The sequence below is a fragment of the Opisthocomus hoazin genome, chromosome 19 (assembly GCF_030867145.1).
Source record: "Opisthocomus hoazin isolate bOpiHoa1 chromosome 19, bOpiHoa1.hap1, whole genome shotgun sequence".
Lineage (NCBI taxonomy): Eukaryota > Metazoa > Chordata > Aves > Opisthocomiformes > Opisthocomidae > Opisthocomus > Opisthocomus hoazin.
The window spans coordinates 12,349,670-12,370,018 of NC_134432.1; the positions used below are offsets into that span (position 1 = coordinate 12,349,670).

The window sequence follows — 20,349 nt, forward strand, 5'->3', positions numbered from 1 at the left end:
TTCTGAAGTCAGCAGCTGAGTGACTATAAATAAAAGCCAGATTCTTACAATTTGTTAGACCTCCTGTGAGAGGTGAGACAATTATTCGTAAGGCAGTATCTTTAAGCTGTGAGTATGTGGAGCAGCAGGTGCTCTTGAAGGGCGTGCTGTTGCTTGGTGGCAACTGGTGACAGTATGTGGGGGATCGTGTAAAGCTGAAGGATTTGTGAACTAAATGTGTAAACTCTAAGCACTCAAAGCTGAGGTAAAACCAGGGAAGAAAGTGTCTGTGTTGTGTATTAATTATCTTTTGTTGGTGGGAGAATATTAGTACACTGGCAGAGTAAATAAACTTAAGTGGAACTGAATAGCTTTTGCAAGTACTCTGAATTAAGCAGCTGTCTCTGGTCATGTTTACAAGGTGCAAAACACCCTGTGGCTGGATGAGACTGTATTCCCCTCTACCTAATCAGCCAGACAAATGCTTATCTGTCCAGATGTGGTTAAAAATATATGAGATGCTATGTAAAGAGCTAGTATTGATCTTATATTCTGACTGGGAAATTATATTGAAAGCAGTGTTAAAGGAACCAGATGGGCTCTCATTTTGAGCACATTAAGTGACCTAGAACCCAAAGACAGCACAGCTATAATACTCTGTTGAACGAGGCGTCTGCTGTGAGCCATGTGTCACTAACCTTTTTTCCCATCTTGTGAGCGTTAAGGGTTATTTGCCAGGTTAACTTGATTCTATTAGAGCGATTATTTTATTTACAGCTAGATGACAGGTTAGCTGTGTCAGGATTAGTGTCCTGCTAGTACAGTGAGTGAGATTTATCCGTCAGGAATGTTTTATGCAGAGATGTCAAAATCAGTACTGGGGGTAAAGAAAGAGACAGAACTTACTGTACTTCTACAGTTCTTAGCTCAGTTTTCCAGTGCCTTGTCCAGAACAGTTTGTTTGCCTTTGGCAGCTGGCTTCTCTGCTTAGAGTATTCTGCAATCTGATTATTTTTTCCTAGAAGAAGCAGGAGGAAGAAACAATTTTTTTATTTTTAGTGACATCTTGTGAAAGTGCTTTAAATCACATTTTAAACTCGCTTTTTAATTTTTGTTGCTATCTTTCTGCCTTTCTGCCAATTAATTAATGATCCAGTAGGATTGAGGGTCCAGTTGCATACCTATTTCACAGAATCACAGCATGGTGGAGGTTGGAAGGCACCTCTGGGGATGGTCTAGTCCACCCCCACCCCGTAAGGAGGGTCACCCAGAACAGGCTGCACAGGACTGTGTCCAGGCAGGTTTTGAATATCTCCAGAGGAGACTTCCCAGCCCCTCTGGGCAGCCTGTTCAAGTGCTCCGTCACCCTCAGAGTGAAGAAGTTCTTCCTCATGTTCAGCTGGAACTTCCTCTGCTTTAATTTGTGCCTGTTGCCCCTTGTCCTGTCGCTGGGCACCACTGAAAAGAGCCTGGCCCCATGCTCTTGACACCTGCCTTTAAGAAAAGTGTTTAGGAGATCTGCTCTCAGCCTTCTCCAGGCTGAACAAGCCCAGCTCCCTCAGCCTTTCCTCGTAGGAAAGATGCTGCAGTCCCCTCATCATCCTCGTAGCCCTCCGCTGGACTCTCTCCAGTAGCTCCTCATCTTTCTTGAACTGGGGAGCCCAGCACTGGACACAGTACTGCAGATGGGGCCTCACTAGGGCAGAGTAGATGGGGAAGGAGAACCTCCCTCGACCTGCTGGCCACACTCTTCTCAATACACCCCAGGAGAGCATTGGCCTTCTTGGCAGCCAGGGCACACTGCTGTATTGATTTATGATTGCAAAGTAACAGGGATATGACCTTTCCTCGTCTGAGGTGGCAGCGGTGTGTAATGTTTACTACTTTTCGTGTGAGGTCTTTCATGAACTCCTTATTAAAAAGAAAAAAGCTCACTGTGCTTGAACCGTTATCAGCTGAGCAAAGCATGGAAAGGGATCAATTTCTACAGTTTCCTTGCAGACTGAGAGGAAGTAAATTATTCTGCAACTAGGACTGGTAGCAGAGAAGGCAACTGGAATTTTTCTGTTAGAGAAACTAACCTAAGTAATTCTGTTTGAACATGCATACCCAGTTTTGTGTATTTATCCTATTTACAATACACAAGCCCTTGCTAAAAATCATTTGGAGAGATGGGACTCTCTGAAATTTTCTCATCTACACTGTACACATAGTTTTGCAGTGTGTTAGGTGTTAGACTGTCCAAACGTTGACACTGCCTAACATAGAAGATGTGATGAGATGACAATGCACTGTGATTAAATGCTTGGCCAAAACCCAGCTCTCGGTTAGGTAAGATCGCTATGGTCAACTAATTCCTCTGCAGTGTGTTGCAATGACAGTAGCTAGCGTTCAAACAATAGTTGTCTTGATTTGTCTGCAGTCTCTTTTTTGATTTGATAGCAATATTTTATTTAGTCAGTGATGAGAGATGCCAGACATTTAATTTCTTCCAGACTTTTTTCTTGCATATTGCTCAGTAGAATAGCCAGGTAATTAGCAAAGACACATTTATGTAAAGTTCTTGCTGTTCAGGCTAGTGGAAGAGTTGGTTGATTCCAGTGAAATAATTGGTTATATGTGAAGGTATAAAGAAATTTGCTCTTGGTATGATCAGATAGATGTTTGCATGAGTATGTAAGTAAGTGTCGATCTCTGTCACCCTGCTTCCTCTTTGACTGCTGCTGCAGAAGACCCTGTGTGTGATTTTAAACTTTCTTTTCTTACAGGATGATGTGAGGCAGAAAGTGCACCTGAATACCTTTGGCTTCTTCAAGGATGGTTTCATGGTAGTCAATGTCAGCAACCTTTCATTGAAGCCACCTGTGGGCTCCGATGACAAGAGTAGCTTATCAGTAAGTTATTTTGAGTCCAATGACTGCATTAAGCTTCCTGTGAAATTGCCCTTGCACTGCCTTAACCTGTTTGAGGTGTCAGATCCCAACTGGAGGTGCTGTTGGCTTTGTTCCCCACTGCGAGCTGTTTATGAGGATGTGTATGTTGTGAGAGTTATCCTTGAGCACTGCCCATTCTGCTTTAGGATAAACTTTAACTGATCGGCTCCTCTTCTGAACTCGATGCACACATCTGTAACCTGTGCTGACCATAGGTTTCCTAAGCAGTCCTCTGATGTAAGATTTGTCACATTGTTGTCCTGTTGCGTTGCAATGCATCTTGTAATTGTTGCATCAGTAGGTTTCCAGAACAGTGACTGTCTGCAGATCTTTAGAGGACTTTAACATTACATGTTATATACCCATTATATTAGTGATTTTAATAGACAGACTGAAATAATAGGGTAGAAAACAGACCCGTGTTCTTACTCTTCTGTGCAGTTTGACCTCTTTATTATTAAAAGTATTAAATGTTTTCCTCAAGCAAAAGCAAATGGAAAAATACTGAAATAAAAGATTCAGGAACAGAAAGTGTTCTACATTAGTTTGGGTTTGAATCAGCATATATTTTATTCTTGGTGGATATGAATGAAGCAGCAAGTTCATTTATATTTCATTTTTTTTCTATCTAACTAATGAGAAAAAGTACCTGGATTCTGCCTTAAACGTATATTAATTTATTTAGAGAGCAGTATCTTTGACTCTTTCAGTGGTGGTTTGGCTTCTGATACTAGGAGAACCTGAGCTGGTTTAATTTGACAGATTCTTCTCAATTGTCTCATAGGTGGGATTCAGCCTGGATCGAACACGGAATGATGGGTTCTCCACTTACCTGGTAAGAGATGTGAACTGACTTTTCTAAAAGGCTGAGGACATCTCATAGTCTACCTTACTCCAGGAATGGTTGGAAGAAATAATAAAAAAAGGGGCCTTTACATGTGGGTGGTTTTTTAAGGATAATTCAATTTTACAAATTGCTGGACTAAGAATGGTAACCCCTGGCTGGGGGAGGAACATGTCCTGTTTCTTATAAACAGGAGGGCACTTCAAATATGTTTTGCTTGTATTACCAGGATGAAGAAGTGGATTACTGTATCTTGAAAAGGAAACCAGAGCAAGATGTCTCTGTCGTAATCTTACTTCTGGACTTCAAAACCAAAGTGTGAGTAAATAGTGTACACTACTTCTTAAAGTTATTTCTCTAGTTGAAGCTAAGGTAACTTTTGTGAAATTTCTTTGAGCTTGGAAAGCTGCTGTGCACATAGTTTATTTTTTATTGAGTTACATGAGAGTTGAAGGGAGATGAGAATGAAAAAAGTGCAGTATAAAATGGTCCAAGAATTCTTGCTGTGTCTTGGAGGGATAAGGGGACATAGGGCAAAAGAATCATACCTAAATTGTGCTGAAGGCATGAACTTGAAGTCTTGGGTCACTTTTGCAGCTCTTGCACTGAATATGCCATTTTATTGTTTGACTTGAATTATCTATTTGATGAAGGTGTCTTCAAGGCTGCTTTGCTTTCTTTTGCAAGAACAACTGTAACTCTTTGTGTGGAAACATGACTTCTAGTGAGACTCTGGTTACCAAAACTGAATAAACTTATTTTTCTTCAGCTGCTCTTGTATTTGATGTAAATGCATAGTGTGACGTCAGTTCAATGCCAGGCTGCTGCAAGTCATGATCTGGTGCTTGCCTGTTCTCCATGGTAAAAAAAAAAAGGTGATTTTGCTTTGTTGGGTATACATAGGCTGTGACACATAGCCTGTTTATGAATGTTGATGTGTTTTCATTTTGTATAAAACCTCTTTGTTTAGTGTGAAAGTACGGTTCTCTGCAGAAGCTTCTTCATTACCTAAAATTTCATTTATGTCTGAGGGAAATGTTACTGCTTTAAGTACCAAGCCGCTAAAAACTTCCGAGCAGAGCAGCGATTCTGATAAAAGTCCTGTAAAGTCCAATGAAAATACAGACAGTAAAGGTAAGCCTGCTAAACCTGACCTATGAGTGCTCTCACTGCTAGTTCCTTGCTGATGTGCATCCAGCAGTGTCTTGTGGTCACATTCTGGGGTCCCCTTGGGCTAGAACTTGATGCACAGTTTTTTGTAAACCTGTGTGTAGAGCTACCTTTTGGGCTGGTGTCTCTCCTGCTCAGTGATTTGTTTTAACCAGTTCCGTCAGTGAGAGACCTAACGTGACTGTTGGAGACCTATAGGACCTGTGAGGAGGGGTTGAGGTACCTGGTTGTCTTTTGTCTGGCAAAAAGAAAGCTGAGGGGAAGCTTAGTAGCCACAATAGTGGGCTGAAGGAAGGTTGGAAAGACAATGATGCCAGGCTATTTTTAGTAGTGGCACATAATGCAACCTGTGGCTGTTCACCCTTATTAAGTCTTGGGTGTCTGAGATTGGATATTAGGAGGGAAAATAAGACTTTCCTAGGTAGGTATTCCAGCGTTGTAGCAGATAATATTTGGAAGTTGTAGAACCTCCATACTTTGTGATTTTAAACACTAAACAAAACCAGAGCCAATGTGATACAGTACTGATACTAGGCATGTTTTGGGTCAGAAGTTGGATTAAATACATCCACAGGTCCTTCCCAGCCAATGTTTGTGTGAGTTTGTGTTTATCTGAAGAGTTGAAGTCTAGTCTGTCACTTAGAAACTATGGGGATGGAGAAGTAACTATACCAGTTCCATTTGTTGGAGGCACAAATCTTTGTCTGGCTTCCAGACCAGCAGACGAAACAATTTTATAATCTCATCTCTGATGGGATTAGCTCTAAACAGTTCATGTTATCCCTTCTTGGAAGTGTTTAGACTTCAGACTGTTGAGCAGCCTGATCTGAAGTGGTGTGAGTCGGTCCTGGCCTGTCATGTTCACAGGCTTTGATATCATTGGAAATTTTGCAGAGCTGTTTTAACAAGTCAAGACCTAAGGCTGGATCGCACTGAAGAGAATTGATCTGACAGCTCTAGTTTTGCTTTTTCTTGCATTAAAAAGTGTAGCATGCACGTTGATAGTGCACTGAGGTGTTGGAACCAAAAGCAAAGCTTAAGTCATGGAACTTTTGCTGCTTGGTAGAATGGGATGACCTCATGTTTGAAAAGCCTCTTGGAGGAGTGGAGTGAAACTGTGAACTTGTCATGCTGCTCTATTGAAGTCTCCTGTCAATTCAGTTTCTCACGTTCAGAACAGATATTGACTTGTCAGGTCACCTATGCTTTTGGTTTTTGTTTGCTTGTGTTTTTACTGGGACCTTGCTTAGTAGAGACCTGAGAACTTTTTCCTTCCCCAGGGCTAATTAGGACTTCCATATGTTTGTCAGGCCTCATATTAATGTCCAGATTAAGATTAGTCATATCAACAGTACTCAGTCATAATATTATAAGTCATAGCTGTAGACTGTGTGAAACAAGGCTGTAGCCTGCAGCTGGTAAGGATGATCTGCCTCCTGCCTCCCTGTGAGTGGAGGGGTTGGAGAGATTTCTTGGCTAGGCTTTTGTAGAAGGTGTAATAGAAGAGAAGCCTATCCTAGCATTTGAGAATGCATTCAGAAAGAATGCTAGTTGTGGGAAGAGTCCTGCAAGAGTAAGGAGAGACTGGGAAAGAATCTTGATTATTATCTAGGAAACTGCCACGGAGACAAGTATGGGAAGATTTGAGTAAGGTATATGCAGTATGTAAAAGGTGGTAGTCTGTGAGGATGTCTAAATGAAAACACTCTAAATGTACCATTAATACTTTTATGCCTAGGTAACAAGTCCAAAGGAAGTACGACATCCTCCCAGGTACGAAACTATCTGCTGTTCTCTTTCAGAAAGAACCTGGGGGAATATTCTAGTATAAGCATTGACAGAAAGTGGAGAATATTATTGTTCTCAGCCTGCACTGTAAATACACAGAATGCAGTTTTGATTGTGTGGATGATGTAGACAAATGTGGTAGTTACCCACTTAAAAGCTCCAAAAGTCTTTTTTCCTTTTTCCAGAGCATAGTTGAACAAGAGCATCCTGTTCACAATGACAGAGGAACTTTTTCATTTCAGGTAGGGTGTCTGTCAGTGTCTAATCTTAATGTGTGCAGACACTTCTTTCATTGTACTACTTTGTGGAAAGTAAAAGTCTGGTATAGGTGCCTCTCTGACTCTTGTTAAAGTGCTGGAAATCTTTCTTCATAATGTGTGGGAGCTGTTTTAAACCCTTTGGTGTGATATGGTTCTTCTAAATGTCTTAGTCTGTGAGCCTCACCATGTTAAAGTTTGATGTGATGCAGCTAGCGCATACAGATTTCTAACAACAAATAGCTGTGGCCTGACTGATGACTCCCTTAAGGGAAAGATATTCTGTATGAACCCAGATTAACGCTTTGTTTGAGCATATGTGTTTGTTTGTGATTGTTGGTTATGATAAAACACACACATTTTAAATACTGTGATGTGGCACAAACCTCATTTCCATAGCTATCACAGTTTGTATAGTTCGAGGAGGAACAGAATAGCTGTTTATGCTTTAGGGCAAGTGTCAGTAAAAATCCTATGCTTCGCCATGTTAAATATATGACACTTCTTGTTATCTTTTCTCTGTGGTGAACTAAGTTAAACATTGATACCTGAAGGTCTTCAATAAAGGTCTTGGATTACCAGAGTGCATAATCATAGATAGGTGCAATGATTTTGCATCTGGAATTCTGCTGAAACTTGCAGGTATACTGGTGTCCTCAAACAGTATATCTGCTGACAGGAACCAGCTGACCCAAAGTGACTGGCTGTTTTCATGCTTCAGTAGAGATGGGTTCTTACCAGGGCAACCCTGGTGTGAATGAGAGGAATGCTGACTTTCCTATTCCTTATTTTCAGTTTTTTTTTAACATCAGCTCTGATAACCAAGAAGGTCTCTACAGCCTATATTTCCATAAATGTGTTGGCAAAGATGGGCCGGCTAACGATCAGCAGCTATTTAGTCTTGATGTGAGTATAGCTTCTAAAGTATAATTAACTCATTCACTTAGACTGAAATACACAGCTTCCAATTCTAGCTTGTATACCAAGCACACGTCATGCAAGAGTGTATATATGGGGTGGGAAGTGATTCATAGTTGTGCATTTAATCTCTGTGGTGGCATTTCTGAAGGAAGCAACTGCAGTAAGAAGAATTAAAATACTGGTTTTGGTGAAATGTCTGGAAAACTGAAGACTGCGTGTGGGCTGGGTTCAGTCTACACAGTTGTGACTGGATCCTGTAATGAGATGGGAGCCGAAACAGCTGTACGTGTTTTGCTGTGCCCAGAGATCACTGTTTTTTTCTTTACACAATTGCACATATTAAGGCTGTTGCTGCAGTCTAAATTGTTGATATTTGTGAATTCAGTGTATTTGCTTTTTCTGGCATAAGTAAAGATGCATTTTTACAGTGTTAGATGCACATCTTAAAGGCAGTATATTAGAGAAAATGTCTTACTTCTTTTAACATCCGAGGGTTCAGTCCTATGCTCTTTTGAGCCAGAGCGCATTGTCATAGCTCAGGCTTTCCTTTTTTTCTTTTGCCTGTGCTCATGCTGGCATTCATGCTGGTGTATAGTGAGCTATTCTATAATGAATGCTCTTATTGACTGAGGTAACTCTCAGCCAGATCAGAGCCCTGAACTGCTTTTTATATGTTGTGCTGATGCTGCTGCAAGGGAACATGTAGGTGATAAAACTTAGCAGCCCTAACCTAACTCAGACCAGACTACTTTCAATCTGCTTCTGAAGTTGTGTGTTTAGAAGACCAGGTTTTCAAATTCCTGTTGCTTTGACTCACTGAAGAAATTGGAAAGAGAAGAAAACCTGGATAACTACCCTGCTTGTTGTATTTAGCGATGCAGGACATTCTCAGTATTACAAACTAGTCTTGATGCATTATTTTAATGAAGTCCTAGCACACGTAACGGAGCCATTTAGGGGCATAAATAGGATATTAAATAAAGCTTCTGTTTTCTCAGTCACAGGGTAACTAGCTTGCAGCAGAGTGGTTCCTTTCTCTTGCCAGGTGAAGAAATCCACCATAGTAAACCTAAGAGTGAGTTTTTCAGCTATGTATGACTCTCCATACCTAAAATCAGGACTGTTCTAAAAAACCTGCTTGTTCATGCAAGGTTGTAGATACTGTTTCTGAATCAAAGGTGGGAAAACTCTGTGAAGTTTGGTATAGAAAACAACTGTTTGTTGTGAAAATTGCATGTATGGATTATGTTGCATAACTGAAGCACAGGAAGGAACCTCTGTCTTTTTTTGCTTTTCAAGAAAATTATTATTGTGGGTGTAATTTTGCAAAATTTTTTGAGATTCTTGAGGGTGAAGAGTTGCTTTTGTTTTTTGCTTTAAGAGTCTCATAACAGTCATCACATCAGAAAAGCTAATTTTAAATGAGCAAACTTGATTGTGAACTGCAGTTGTTAACTCAGTGCTTTAACAAAATGTTTATTCAATGGTACATGTAACATATCTTTAATATTCAGATAGAAATTACGGAAAAGAATCCTGAAAGCTACCTCTCAGCGGGTGAGATCCCACTGCCAAAGCTTTACATTTCCATGGCTATGTTCTTCTTCCTGTCTGGGACTGTATGGATCCACATACTTCGTAAACGGAGGTAAGCGGAGTAGTTCGGTGTCAGTGACAAGTATGGGCCTACCTTGTTTGATTTTTATTTTTGTATTCCTCGTGTTATGCCCAGTTCACAGTCAGATTTAGTAACTTAAAACTCCAAATCTGGCTCAGTATTGTATGCCTAATGCATATAGTTTATAGTTGAAAACGGGTATTTCTGTCAGTATCATTGCATAGACTATTGTTCTGAAGTTATCAAGTCTTACATTAAGAAATTCTTCAAGTAGTGCATGTGTTAAAGTATATCATGGCAACAAATAAGCATGCTGTTTGACAATAACTTTAAATAACAGGAAAAACTTGATCAAGTTTATTTCATATGGAGAATGGCAGTTTATGGCAGTGGAGAGGCATGAACATTTTTATTATAGTCATAAGTGGTAGGAATTCCTAATTGAAAATCATGCTTCTTAATAGTTATTAAACCATAGCAACAGAAGGCAGGAGTACCTGTGATTCCATTTTGGCTTCACCTCTGAAGTTGTCTGAAGTTCACTTGAGGATCATATTATTTGGTAGTCTGGAGTTCACTTGGTGGTGTGGTGTAATGACTTGGGAGCAGAGGGCAGAGTGAATTATGTTTGGTAAATTTTCTAACAGTTATGATCTCTATGTGCAAGATATTCCTATGAGTTACTGTTTTTAATCAAAGTATTAAAAATCAGAGTTATAGAATGTGTTGTTGAAATGTTATTCAGGATGTTGCAAAAACTTGGACTGCATTATTAAAGGGAATCCTTTTACACTAATAGTCAGCTCAGCCTGGGAGTCACTGTTTAACACTTATAAAGTACCACCCTTGGGAACTGAAATTTTTACTGCTGGCTTTTAATTTATGCTCTTGCTTCTTTTTTTCTTCCCAGAAATGATGTCTTTAAGATTCACTGGCTAATGGCAGCCCTCCCTTTCACAAAATCTCTGTCCTTAGTCTTCCATGCGGTACGTATTAACATCTCTACATTAAGTTTCTCGGCTAGGACGTAGAAATGTGGAATCCAGAGCATGCTGTTAGAGACATCTGCTTTGGCAGGGGGAGAATGAGAGGGAGAGAGAAACGTCTTTCATATTGAAGCCTTGGAACTGAACTGCAGCTGTTTGTTGGAAGCACTTCAGTTTTCATCAGTATATTCTCACTGTAAATACAATTGAGATCGTGGCCTGAAGTGGTGAAGCAGCATGCATATATGAAAGTTGAATGAGTTCCATGAATTCTGGTATTTTGGCCATCTGAGACTGGCCTGAAAGCTTCAGCTACGGTGCTGCTTCAGCTATGTGGCTTGCAATGAATGTTAATAGATGGAAACCTGGATGAATGCTTGTGAAATTCAAGGGCACTACTTTAGATGAAGTATTATGATGTACTGTAACAGACCTAACATTATGAACTTTAACACTTTCAATACATAAAGTGTCTGTTGAATTGTATTGACTTTGCCTTTCCACTGGGAAGATCTCTTAAACAAAGGTAGTGGCAATCATTTAATCTTTCAATGTTTGTGCCAGCCATGATCTTCACCTTCATGGTCATGACAGGATAACTGCTACAAGCATTTTTGGAGTCTAATGCATTGAATCTGGTTTCCAATGAAAGTGAAACTAGAAAGCTGCTAGTCACTTAATGCAACTGAACTTGAACAGTGAATGAATAAATAGGTTACAAATGCAATTGTTTAACTATAGTTAAGTGTGGGAGGCTGTGTGGGAAGGGTGTAGATTATATGAGATATAATCACTAACGCTTAGGAAATACAGCAAATGGAAATGACCTCATTGCTACGAAACAAAACAAGAACGTGGGGCAGAAGAATTCTCTAAGGTGTAATAGAGCTGAGTTTGTACATGCTAATTGGAAAATGAAACTTGAAGTGGCTATCAAGCAGACCTATTTTATAGACATAGGTGGGGTGCTGATGAGTGGCTTGTAATGTACTGTATTTTCTGCTTCCAGATCGACTATCACTACATTTCTTCTCAGGGATTTCCTATTGAAGGCTGGGCTGTTGTTTATTACATCACTCACCTGTGAGTATGTCAGAAGATTGATGTGATGGACTCAAACAATGAAACTGAATTAGCTGTGGGGCTGCCCCTCTCCCTCCCTCCTGAGCAAACTGGAAAATTGCTGATGCTTTGGTACTGTGGTCTGAATGACAAGACAACAATCAGCCCTGTGTGAAGGAGAAAGCTCTACTTATAGAGGGCAGCTGCAGAGAATTGGTATTTATCTGAGTGGAGGAGTAAAAAGAGAAGAAATGCTGTGCTTTTCTTTGTACTAATATTCAAGTGTCTAATTTGCTCTTTGTGTGAATGGTAAGAGGGTGCAGCTGCCCGTGTTTTCTCCTGTTCACGATGGGTGAATGGATGACTCCCCCAGGAAAAGATTGCATATATCGACAATTGTGAATGAAGTGTAATATTGCTGTGATACACAGTTGTAAGCAAGTACATCTGCTTCACTGTCGTAGGATAAACACTTGCCAAAATTATGAATAGCAAGGCATTTGTTTGGGTTTGTGGCTTTACTAACTGTAGGAGAGAACCTGGGCAGAAGAGGAAGTGTGATAAAACAAAGTCTCTCACTGCAGTATCTGTTTCTCTTTCAGACTGAAGGGTGCTCTTCTGTTCATCACTATCGCCCTTATTGGCACAGGCTGGGCTTTCATTAAACATATCCTGTCAGATAAAGACAAAAAAATTTTCATGATTGTCATCCCACTTCAGGTGAGGACTGAGCTGTGTCAGTGCTTACTATCTTACGGGAGAACTGCTTGTGGATACTGTAAAAGGCTGTGAATCCTTCACAAAATAGCGCATATTATCGCTTGTATAAAGGTACTGGTTACAATTTTAGTTGAGCTGGAATTTCCTGGGCCTGAAGCTACTTCTGTAATTTTCCCCACTTTTCTCCCTATATTGAATATGAGATAATGGTGGTCAGTGTCAGCAAATGAACAGCTAGCTAGAAGGTAGGTATATTCATGTTAGAGTAAAACCTGGGCTACAAAAAAGTGCTAAACTACTAAGCAGAGAAATTAAATGTAAGTTGTCACTTCTGAAATGCTTCCTGAAAGGGCTTATGAAAAAAAGGGGGAAAACTGAGACTTGTAGGACCATTGGGTCTGAGGGAAACGTTCTCAGCGTGTTCAGAGTGATCAGTGCTTGTCTCCTACTCCAGGAACTGAAGTAGATAGGAGGGCAGCATTCCTATTTGTTGTAGATAGAACAGATTTTATGCATTTCCAGATGGTATTCCATACCCAGATACAAAACCAGAAGCGTATAGTTAGTGTTTGAGGCTCTTGCAGAGCTCAGGTAACGGAGTGCAAAACGTGGTCAATGACCAGTTTCAATTATTTGCTTAATTTAGAATAATGTATTTAGACTGTTTGCTATCTGTGTGTATGTGAAGTCCTGTTTCTGTGTTTTTAGAAATAGATTTTGCTCTTTTTATCTCATACAGTAGACTGAGCATAGTATATAACAAAAAGGACTACTTTCTGAAGATCAGCAGAAATAAGTTCCAGTCAGTTTTATTTCTGTAAATCCTGTGAAGACACTTCTGAATGTGCAACTTTCTTGACATGGAGCGGCAGAAGAATTGTTCATGTTACTGAATGGGCTCTTTCTGCAACTGTGGGATAGCTTTTCCTGAATTGGCAGCCCGTGTCTAGTATCTTCTTGGAAAGTTTCTGAAGCCATTAGGTGTATTTTGTCCTGTAGGTACTGGCAAACGTGGCGTACATTATCATAGAGTCAACAGAAGAAGGGACAACTGAATATGGACTGTGGAAAGAAATCCTCTTCCTGGTAGACTTGTTATGTTGTGGAGCCATCCTATTTCCAGTGGTATGGTGAGTCACTGTGTGTGTTGTGTGGTTTCTGAGCCCTGATGGTTTAAGCTGGTCCTGAACTAATGAGTACTGACAGAGCCAAAGATACTGCCAAATAAAAAAAAAAAAAGTCAGTCCTTTGGAGTCAACTGTTCTGTCAACTTTTTTAAACTGTATCAGTCTTAACACTTCAGTCTTGTGTTGTGGAAGATACTTGTTCTGGGGATGTTAAAGTGGGGGCAAGGTAAGGTGGGCGGCAATTGAAGTGTGGCCAGCACAGTGCAGGTTATAGGTGCTTTTGAAACTTGGAATTTTGCAGAAGTGCTGACTCTCTTACACTGAGAAATGGAATTTTGCTTTACTGAGATTGGAAACTAGGCTGCTAAATTCTAAAACAATAGTGCTGTCTAAGATCAGTGCTGCCTTCAGGCAGAGTAGCTGCATTTATACTTGGCTGTTTAGAAGAAATAATCCCACAGGGAGCATTTCCCTGCCCTTCCTTCCATGGTGCTTGGCAAGGAATAATGTTGGTTATATAAAAGTTGACCAAAACACAGATAAACACTACTGTTGCTTCTTGCCAGTTAGTCAGAACATTTATCTTCTAAATTCGTTTTAGTCTTAATTGGATAAACAGCTGGTTTTAAAGGAGAATATTAAAGAGCTTCGGACTCCTTGGTTAGTAAACACTGAGTATTCTTTTCTCCAGTATCTCTGGTATTTTTTTCTGAAATGCAGAGTGAATAGCAATGTCTGTCTAGTAAACATGTCATCACTCCAGAGTGTGTAACTCTTTGAGTGTTTCAGAGAACTGTTTCATAATGCGTGTGTGCGTATGTAAAGACACACGCACGGAGGAGATGGGACTAAGCTTCAGCTTGACTTGTGAGGGTGGGTTTCAGCTGTCCTTAACTTCCCCGTTGTCCTCTGTGCAAAGGCAAAACCCTACACAGTTTTGGTGGCCTTCTGCCAAGGCCGAGAAACATCTTCCAAGAAACTTGCGCTACCCACTTGTTCCTTTCCCCACTCCAGTCAAAATGCTGCCACTCTTCTGATGTTGAGAGCATTTGGGTATGGTAAACAGAACTGCAGGAATATTAACTTCAATCATAGACAGACTCCGATTTTCTATGATAAAGGTGACTTCTACAGTCGCAGCTCTTGCTACCTAATGCCAGAATCCATATGTCCTACCTAGCAGTATGCTGATGCAAAACTTGCTTTCCATAAAGGAACTGTATCTGAAGAACAAATGCATTTGGGTGAGCAGTCCGGTAACTGTTTATAGTTTGCAGCCAGTGTTCCTGCATTGTCATGGTACCAACATAAACTGGCAGTGAAGCCTGGGACGTAAACTCCTGCCCCTTTTTCATCTGGATAGTGTCAGTGCAGCTGGTGGGATGACTCATGTGAGCAAGGTGACTAAGACTTGGCCCTTGGATTTGCATTCCTGCAGGGTAGCTTCTGTTATGTAAGTTGCCTATGTAGACATGTAAGCTGTGTAATCAACTATATAAATGAAAAGAGCTTAAAAGAGCAGTAAGATGCCAAATACTTGGCAGTACTCTGAATAGTAGCTCAGCTTAATCATACAAGTGGAAAGCATTATGGTGGAAAATGCCCCAGTTTCTCACTCTGCTCCCTCCCTCCCACAAGGCTTTCTGTAGGCTGAAGGAGGCTTTAGCAATCGGCTTTCTTAATCACAAGGAGGCAGATACTTGAACTAACTGCCTGAGCTGGGGAGGTGGGGTGAAATGTATGCAGTGCCAAGCATGCTCGGCAGAGTTAATTATGAGCATAGCCCAACCCTAAAGAGCTAACAAAACTCGTCAGAATTCTAGAGGACTGCAGTGAAAAGGGAGTGCAAAAATTATAGCTAATCTACTTTCTAAATTATTTTTCAGGTCAATAAGACACTTGCAGGAGGCTTCAGCAACAGATGGGAAAGGCAAGTAATCTGTAATTTTTTTGTTTTATGCTACGTGCCATAAGATAATGCCAGGATTTCAAACATGATGCTGATTTAAAGTATGTAAACTAAAACTGTAAATCTACACTATGCTGTTGTCACACTGCTGCTTTTCCTCAGTGGGTTCATGGGAATAGCTTTTGGAAAATTACCTTTTTCATATATTGCTTTGACTATCAAAACTCATATGTGGAACTCATTTTCTGGTACTTGCACAGCTTTGCTCAGGCTAGGCACGACATCTAGAGCAAATCATCTTGACAGCTTTGCCTTCAGTTCTCAAGCTCGGGTGTTCAGAAGCCAGACTAGAAATCAATTCCAGAATTGCGGACTATTAGTCAAAATAGACCCTGTTATTTCAATTTCTGCAGAAATCTGTTCCTGCCAGAAGAGAGAGAAACAAAGGGATAAATTGGCATTCAGTGTAAAACAGTTCTTGACTTGTCCATGTTTGTACAGCAGCTTAAAGGACTGCTTGTGTAAAGTCGAGTGACGTTTATTGTAGCAGTGAGGAGGAGATGATGCATGGAAAGCCAACCCAAATACGGCTTCTAGAGTGTGTGCTTTTCCTGCCTTATCCGCTCATGTCTTCTGAATTAGTTCCTCAGTTGGCTGCAGATGCAAGCCATGGAGCATAGCACTGGCTTCTTTGGAAGCAGGCAGCCATTTCAATATTCTGTCGTTTGATGGCTTACTCTTCTTGAAAGCTTTAGTTGTAGAAGCTCCTTTGTTGGCAACATCCTTTTCAACCCAGTCTTATCCCTAACTCGTGCCTCTCCTGTCTGGATATTTCTTCCAGCCGTTTCCTTGGCTTCTGCTGAGACACTTGCACTTCAGTGCAGACTGCCTTTGGAGTCTAGTAGGTGACGTAGAAGGCTGGGTGCTGAACTCAGCTCTGTGCAGACCACAGATTGGGTTATTTCTTGCCATCTGTTAAACTGAAACAATACTTAAGATGAACCCAGCATTTTTCTGAGATTCCAGGCTGTTAAAAACAACAACCATACACACGCATGCACACACAAAAACTCCAAACCTAAAGGGGGGGAAAAATACTAATTTCTAATAGAAACCAATGTAAAAGAGGTTAATGTTGATAATGTAACATGGAGGTCATTCGTAGCTTTCTCATTTCACGTGGATTCAGTGACATTCACTGGTGAATTTGTTTTACCTTGTCCACTGAGCATATGTTCTGGAGTATTTATGCTCTTGCTGTTTAAAAGTCAGCTTAAATTTAGGCGCTCCTTGAAGCAGTCTTTCTGCTGAACTGATGACTTCACATGTGTAAGGCCTGGTGCTTAGCTGAAGCCACCATAGGTGACTGCAGATCCGAGCTCAGCTTTCCAGAGGCTAAGGCAGAACTGCTGGGTGGCCTCGGAGTCTGTGACTGTTCTGGTGCTGGGCACTCAGCAGCTGGTGCACGGGACTGAGACACCAAACCTCTACATCTGTGTGGCCTCTCAGGTGATCACTCCGTGCCCACCTTGCACTTGATGGTTCTTATCACAAGGTGGTGCTATGGAGTTTGCTTGACTTCAGAACATAGTGAAGGAGAAAAGTAGCGTGGCGCACATCAAGGATGTGCAGGATGGAGACTGGACTTGTCCACTGTTCATCGTGACGGGTGGAATCCAGATACGAGTAAAACCAAGCAGTTCTGAAGGATGCATTGTAGTGTATAATGGAGATAAAAGGAAATGGTGATCTCAGAAGAACTGGTTGCGTCTATAGCTAATCAGTGCTGCGCACAATAGCCCCTAAGGACTGTTCTTAGTCCTCTGTTCTGCGTTGTTCTCCACGGGTAACGGCACTCATCATGGAAGCTGCTGGTGGATCACCTACTGCCGTTACCATGCTTTATCTACTGATGTTACCATCTGGTTATGCAGATCCCGCAAGTTCAATAAATGTGTGTTGAGAGGTGCTTAGCAGCTGTTATGCTACATTAATAATAGAAAAGCTGTGTTTTCCCTGAAAACTTTTTTTTCCTTAGGCACCAGATTGTGGCCAGGACAGCCACAGTGTTGGGACTCACTTGTGAGGTGTGATGTGGTTAGAGTATTTGGAGTCTGTTGAGAGGAACCCGTGGGGAGCAAGTGGATGGCAATGTGATGCTAGAAGCAGAACGTTACCTAATGATGTCATGCTGCTAGTGTGCCTTGTTGAGAAAACAAAAAATTATTTGATTGCACTGTAATGAGGTAAAACCATTCTTGCGAGACTTATCAATGACTAGTCATGCTCTTGATTCTGTAGCCTGCCCTTGGAGGCCCTGTTCTGCAGAGGTGCTGCTTAATGTCTTGGCTTCTCATGAAGAAAAACGGGGACCAGCACTAATTCTAAAATCACGAGCGGTTTTTTCCACAGATGAAGATAGTTTTCTCCTGAAGTGGTTAGAACTACTGGATCCTCTCATATGCAGTTTAACTGCTGCACTGCCTGTCCTGTGGTTAGAGCTGACTGAATCTTGTGCAAACAGTTCTGGCTGGACTGCCTATTGCTTGCTAGGATTTATTGCCTAGATTACCTCAAAGGCTGCTTTCCCTGTTCTCTCACACAGACTTAATTAACTTATAGAGTGTCTTGGGGAATTATATACTATAAATTCAATAGCTGTTTTTCCTGGCTTTGAGTCTTCTGGTGACCTTCTTGCTGGTGAGAAAGACCTAAGGAAAACTATTTTTGCTTCCTTGTGTCTATTAGAACTAACAGCTCCAGGACTTTGGGTCAGTAGCCTGGTGCTGTTTCCTGACAGTCTGTCTATCTTGTCCTCTTCTAGCTACTTCACAACCTGTTTATTATGTAGCACTCCCTTGAGTCAAGTGCAGCCATGATTGCAGTGTGACTAGACTAGAAATGAAGCAGAAGGCTGGTTGGACTGCCAGGCTTTTTAGCCTTACAGCTGTGCTTGCCATAGGCCTTTGTGCACAAATATTTAAAAGGCTTGTTACAGGTGGCAGTGATTTGGAGTCACTAGATAATGGTCATTTAAACTAGGGGGGTTTTTTTTAAGATTTGCTAAAGTGGGAAGGCTAAAGGAATGGGTCAAAAGCTGTAATTATCCAGGGAGACCTTATATGCACAGATGTTGTGGATTGCTAGTGAAGAGCAAGCATGGCACTGGTACAGCTGAGTTTAAGCTGCCTGGTTGTTTGCTTTTTTCCATTGAAGGTGATCTTTAAAGCAAAATATCTGACCTACACAGGCTTCTTATCTTGCAGAGCAGTGGGTGTAAACATCCCATTTTTAGAAGCTTTTTTCTTCCCCTTTCAAAATCACCACCTTCAGACTTAAGCAAGTGCCTAGCTGCAGCTCTTTGGTCTGTCGCTGTATCCCTTTAGATGGCATCGTGCTCTCTGTCCATTTCTAGGACTGCGTTACAAATGTCTTGCAGATCTAAGGAAATCAGCCTTGCAAACTGAGCTGGAATTGTTTGGGCTGGAAAACTGCTCAACTACCACTACCTTGTTTACAGGCATCATGAGAAAAGGAAGAGAAGGGAGTATGTTGTAACAAACTTGCTTATTTTTGTTTGAAACTCAAAGTTCTTTGGTCACTGGACCTCCTGAGTCTTATGACCCACTCTTGTGTATCATGTCGTCTGTTGTTGGAGGGAGGAATGGGGGACTGGAAACACCACTGCAGTTTTTGTTCTGCTTGTATCTCTGTGTATGTGGTAAGAGATGTGAAACTCGGTGCAATCTGATCACGAACGGTTAGCTATTTTCCTGAAGCACTGCAGCATGTCATAGTTGGCAGCAGAATTGGGGGAAATAAGTTGCAGTGTGTAGCTCCCAGGCAACATTCCCTGTGTGCTGTGCAGTGGGCAAATAATGATTCGTGCTTGCCCCCATGTCAGGAAAAAACATTTGCCGTATTCGGTGTCTTCCTGATCCTGTACCGTGAAAATCCTATGAACAAGGAGCCTGGTCCTGCGTGATGCAGAACGCCCTCTGCTCAGCTGAGCTCAGCAGATGCTGGAGGCGATGGCTGCGTGGAGACCTATGCTAAAACACCTCCGCAACAATTCAGTGAGGAGGAGGGTGTAGCAGAGGGGTAAACACACTTCAGGCAGTACATGGACATCTCAAATCTTGAGATAAAGCTTAGCAGTTGAAGTGTCGAGACCTCAATGGATAGCAGTGCAGAGCTGGGAGATGCTGAGAAATGAAATAGGCCGATTTATGTTCTCGTGTACCACTTTCAGGCACCCTAGATAGCTATCCAGGGTTGATGCAACAACTATGTGTTGGAGATATATTGCTTATCCTTTACTTTGGACTTTCCTCTGACCCTCCTGGGAAACTTCTGTGCCAAATGGCTAATGTGTTTCAGAATATTCAGGATTAGCTAGTCTGTGCTACCTTCTTATGCAGGACACTGAGAGTTGCTCTATCTGTTTGCTTGACCTTTCTAGTATAGGAATGCTTTTAAGCAATGTGCTGTAGGGATCATAGGACCGTACTTCGCAGAGTTACTGCTGGAGTTGCTTTCTGAGGTCGAGACCTATATGTGTGCCTTCATTCTTGGGGAGAATAGAAAACTTCAATTTACTATTTGGTAATGGCACAGATTGCATCTCAAATGGACCGGAGTTAGTGTAGCCCGCAAAGTATTGTAGAAATTCTTTGCTGTACTTCAGTGTGTTCAGTCAAGGAGCGTTATGGTTTGTCCTTGCGTACTGTATTGTCCGGACTTCAGCTCCCTATGCCCTCAGCTGCAGTCCTCTTACTGTTGTTACATACATATTCTAAAAAGGTCAGATTTATTCATCAAAAAGCTACTATTGGTCTGCAAGGCTGTAGTGGATGGTCTGACTTTCTTTTTCCCCATCTTATAGGCTGTCACAGCATTTGAAATTAGCAGAGGGGGCAATCTGAAAAAGATTGAGTATCAAAATACTGTGGTAGGCTATGTTTTGATCAATGCAGATCAGGCTGTTGCAGGCACAAGCTGTTAAAGTAAGTGGTGATAGAGAGGGGAAACTGAG

The 20,349-nt window shown here is 41.3% G+C and overlaps 1 protein-coding gene across 1 annotated transcript in view; it reads left to right on the plus strand.

Annotated features, from left to right (window-relative positions):
• Positions 1 to 20,349, plus strand: part of GPR107 (G protein-coupled receptor 107) — a 41,060-nt gene that overhangs the window by 3,905 nt on the left and 16,806 nt on the right. The window contains exons 2-14 of the mRNA XM_075439048.1: positions 2,748 to 2,873; positions 3,697 to 3,747; positions 3,986 to 4,074; positions 4,727 to 4,890; positions 6,665 to 6,699; positions 6,900 to 6,956; positions 7,767 to 7,877; positions 9,407 to 9,540; positions 10,421 to 10,496; positions 11,506 to 11,579; positions 12,161 to 12,278; positions 13,278 to 13,408; positions 15,292 to 15,335. Coding sequence (XP_075295163.1) covers positions 2,748 to 2,873; positions 3,697 to 3,747; positions 3,986 to 4,074; positions 4,727 to 4,890; positions 6,665 to 6,699; positions 6,900 to 6,956; positions 7,767 to 7,877; positions 9,407 to 9,540; positions 10,421 to 10,496; positions 11,506 to 11,579; positions 12,161 to 12,278; positions 13,278 to 13,408; positions 15,292 to 15,335 — 1,210 coding nt within the window. The remainder of the gene's footprint in view (positions 1 to 2,747; positions 2,874 to 3,696; positions 3,748 to 3,985; positions 4,075 to 4,726; positions 4,891 to 6,664; positions 6,700 to 6,899; positions 6,957 to 7,766; positions 7,878 to 9,406; positions 9,541 to 10,420; positions 10,497 to 11,505; positions 11,580 to 12,160; positions 12,279 to 13,277; positions 13,409 to 15,291; positions 15,336 to 20,349) is intronic.